Source organism: Nanorana parkeri, unplaced genomic scaffold (assembly GCF_000935625.1).
Source record: "Nanorana parkeri isolate BGI_ZX_2015 unplaced genomic scaffold, ASM93562v1 scaffold2546, whole genome shotgun sequence".
Classification (NCBI taxonomy): Eukaryota; Metazoa; Chordata; class Amphibia; order Anura; family Dicroglossidae; genus Nanorana; species Nanorana parkeri.
In genome coordinates this window covers 109,257-113,477 of record NW_017308814.1, presented here as the reverse complement: position 1 = coordinate 113,477, position 4,221 = coordinate 109,257, and the positions used below count along the sequence as shown (strand labels likewise).

The window sequence follows — 4,221 nt, the reverse complement described above, 5'->3', positions numbered from 1 at the left end:
GGGCACAGGGGGGCCCGGCCAGATGCCGTGCGGGCCCCCTGGGTCGCTATGGGATCCTCTGCTGGTGGCTTTCACTGGCGGCTGAAGAGGAACACGCCGCTGTTCAGATCGCCGACAGTAAACTGTGCACCGGCGCAAAGTCAATGAGAGCCAGCAGCGGCGGTGGAGGAGGGGCCCGTGGTCGGCAGCAGGGGAGGAGGCGGGGCCCAGTGACAAAGAAGGAGGCGAGGGCCCGGCGACGGAGCCCCATCAGATACCGTGGAGGAAGAGGAGAATTACAGGTAAGGAGTGCGACCAGCCCACCTGAGGGCTGAGAGTCTGTGGCGGGCCCTGCAGGTGGGATCTCGAGTGGGCTCTGCAAGGGGTATAACTAGAAATCACGGGGGCCCCATACTAAATTTTGCTATGGGGGCCCTATGATTTCTAGTTACGCCCCCCTGCTTGTTACATTGATATCTGCAAAATAACATCCTGTGGTTGTATTTTCTCATTACCCGTGTTATCGATATTATTGAAATCTTCATCCATATTCTGTGCTCATTACAAACAGAGGCGGTGGAGGAGGAGGCGGGGCCCGTGGTCGGCAGCAGGGGAGGAGGCGGGGCCCGGTGACAAAGAAGGAGGCGGGGCAAGGTAACAAAGCCCCATCAGCGACCGTGGAGGAAGAGTTATATTCATTTTAGTTAATAAATGTATATTTTTGCACGTTATTGTTATTCATCTCGTCTTCGGGTGAGCGCAAATAAACAAACTCGAGTTATTTTTGTTGACTTGTGGAAATAAGTTTGGGAATCTCCTTAATTACAGATCCCGGCTCGTTTTCATGAAATAAAAACAGTTTATTGTATCAAAGTAAATATTCTGACAAGCCGGAGATACAAAACTACTCAGACACAAGCTTTCCATCCCTCAACCCCAAACCCTTCCCCCGAGATGTATGAGGAGGGGGAGGGGAGGCTCCTTCAACTAGTACAAGCCGGAGATACAAAACTACTCAGACACGAGCTTTCCATCCCTCAACCCCAAACCAGTAGTGTTTGTGCATTAGTCAGTCACTGGGCTTCTAGTAGCCAGAGGTGCCTGCTGACAAAGTGTACACATATGGGTGGGAGCGGCCATGTGCTCTCTCTCTTGCCATGCATTAAGGTTGGGTCCTGTTCGGCCTGCCCTCCAGGCTAGGCCGAGGCCTGGGGGGTGGGCATTGGTTGAGTTGCTGAAGGAGAGGTTTCCTTGGAGGCTTACAGCCAGGAGAATGCCTCAAAGATGGAAGAACCAGGACCAGTGCGGGCTCTTGAAGTGCCTCGGATTTGTGTGGACTTCAGAGCGGGGTCGGTGTTCTCTCATAGATGGTGGAGATGTACTTAAGATAAGATCCGGTGAGTCTGGAGCTAAGGAGGCCTGTACACCTAGAACCCTACACCCTCTCCCCCTAATTAGAAGCTAAATAAATTGTTCCACTAGCATCCTACAACTGGAGTGGACCTCAATTTATGGGCAACAAGAAGAGGGCGGTTAATACTAATGGGGGCAGTTGGAAATCAATCCCTAGACTGACCAGATGTGGACCTGTTCATCCAGCGGCTCCTACGGGGGTGAGCGATACAATGGATTTTACTGGTAAGTCAGAAGTCCTACTTTCTTGTTCATACCGCACAGGACACGGACTATTCAGAGACGACTGGGACACCCCAAAAGCAACAGAACAGAGAGGTGGGCAACTCAGCAAAACAACCGCCAACCAGACCCAACAAACAACTCAAGGAAAAGCTCCTCAGATGGCAGCCCGTACCACCTCCCACCAAGACTTGCTTCCACAGAGGCACGACCATCCCCCCTTTGAATTCAGATTGGGAAGAAGTCCTCTCGTCCAGCTTGGGAAGTGTAAATGGGGGAAGTAAAACCCTGGAAATCTTTCTCCTGTCGGCACTGGGATAATGACCCCCAACATCAGCAGATGGTACAGTCCAGATCTGACTTTCACTGAGGAGAAGAGATAAGTTGGAGGGCGTGGCATGCACAGGAGGACAGGGTGAGAAGTCCAGCTTGTAACCCAGAAAAACATTGGAGCAGACCCAAGAGCCCGGCTTTCCTAGAAGACCCCGGAGTAGACTCGGATGGAGGGACATTTGGTTTCTGCTTGCTGGGTAGAACTCTTGCCACTTTCGAACTTTTTGATAAAGACGTCCTACTCCTTCACTGACAAGACGTTCTCCCGCAAAGGGAATCCTTTCCAGGTGCTTTTTGCAGAGAGCGGTCCTAACAACTCTGGCCAGTGTCCAATCACCTGATATCTGCATATAGATGTCTCTGGATCTGCCTGTGTCCTGTGCTGTACCGTCAAGAAAACAGCTTTACCCACGTGTGTCTCATCTGATGTTTATTATGATGGGAGTTCCATGAGAAACTTTTTCCACATGCAGGACAGGAATACGGCTTCTTGGCCTCAGGCAATCTCTGATATACAAAAAGATGGATCTCCTCTGAAAAACATTTCCCTCACTCATGTGAGATGTATAATGTCTGAGCGTTTTATGAAGAAATCACTTCCCACAATCATTGTAGAACTATAGCTTCTCATCCTTGTGCAAACAATGATGACTGAAAAGATAGGCTTTCCGTAAATAACCTGTCCCACACTTGGAGCAGCAATATGGCTTCTCCCCCGTGTGTGATCTCTGATGTGTATTAAGAGAGGTCCTTGCTGAAAAACATTTCCCGCACTCGGAGCAGGAATATGGCTTCTCCCCCGTGTGTAATCTCTGATGTGTATTAAGAGAGCTCCTTGCTGAAAAACATTTCCCGCACTCGGAGCAGGAATATGACTTCTCCCCCATGTGTGATCTCTGATGTTTGGTAAGATGGCACTTATATGGAAAACTTCTCTGGCACTCAGTGCAGGAATACAGCTTCTCCCCCGTGTGTATTCTCTGATGCTGGATAAGATAACACTTTTGAGCAAAGCCTTTCCCACACTCAGGGCAGGAATATGGCTTCTCCCCTGTGTGTGTTCTCCGATGTTTGGTAAGATGGCACTTTTTTGAAAAACTTTTCTGGCGCTTTTCTGGTTTCACCCCCGTGTGTATTCGCTGATGTGTAGTAAGAGAGGAGCTTGATGAAAAACATTTCCCGCACTCAGAGCAGCAAAATGGTTTCTCCCCCGTGTGTACTCTCTGATGCTCCATAAGATGCCACTTATATGGAAAACTTCTCTGGCACTCAGTGCAGGAATACGGCTTCTCCCCCGTGTGTATTCTCTGATGTCGGATAAGATCACTCTTTTGAGCAAAGCTTTTCCCACACTCAGGGCAGGAATATGGCTTCTCCCCCGTGTGAGATCTGTAATGTACGACAAGGTCTGATTTACGAAGAAAACTTTTCCCGCACTCATAACAGTAAAAAGAATTGTCACCAATGTGAGAACTCAGATGAACACAAAGATCTGATTCAGAGCTAAAACTTTCCCCGCACTCGGGGCAGGAAAATGTCTTCTCCTGCTGAATTCCGGCACCATCCCCCACAGGACAAGGTTGCTCAGAGTCAGAGGGATTCCATGCTCTATCCACACTGTGACGTCCACCATCCATAGCTGAGCTCACTGTCTCTTCTCCCGCACAATCTGCTGTGATGTCCTCATCTTCCATCTTACAACCTGGAGATAAAGTCAGAGGATCCTTTGAGGGTTTCTCCATGGCGTGTCCTGGAAACATAGAAACACATGATGGAGAGATATGAGAGGGTTAGATGACTTCACTCAACATTCCATCTGGATCAGGAGGTCTGAGGGAGCAGATGTTCTCTGTGGAGGTCCCAACCAGCTGGGACTCCTCCCCTCTTCAGTCAAAGGGCCTTTGGTCCTCCTCCCAGATCACTTCTACATTTACACAGCTCTGTCAGAAGAGGCGGAGCCAATGGGGACTGGGAGGAGCATGCTCTTCACCCAACCACAAGCCTAGGCATTGGGTCATGTGATCTCTGAGGAACAAGACAAGACTTGTAGACCCTTCACCACAGAACAAGTGACCCCAGGCCTAGGCTTCTGGTGATGAGCAGCACTGGAGGGAGCTTGGAGAAGTATGTTCTCCTGGAAAGAGAAGTGTTTCAGTCTTTGTTACTTTTCATCCCAACAAGACTGATAATAGAGTTTTATGTTTAGCTAGAAGTCTGCTGGAAGACGAGGAACCGACCTAAGAAAGGCCCAATCTGTGTCCTCATATCTGTGCT

The 4,221-nt window shown here is 49.5% G+C and overlaps 1 protein-coding gene across 1 annotated transcript; it reads right to left on the bottom strand.

The window, feature by feature from the left end:
* Nucleotides 1–2,564: 2,564 nt before the first annotated feature.
* Nucleotides 2,565–3,536, bottom strand: LOC108801884 (zinc finger protein 883-like; the record flags this gene model as incomplete). Its single annotated transcript, XM_018573794.1, has 1 exon — nt 2,565–3,536. A coding segment is annotated over one exon (972 nt), but the record flags the coding sequence as incomplete, so codon positions are not given.
* Between the last annotated feature and the right edge of the window lie 685 nt (nt 3,537–4,221).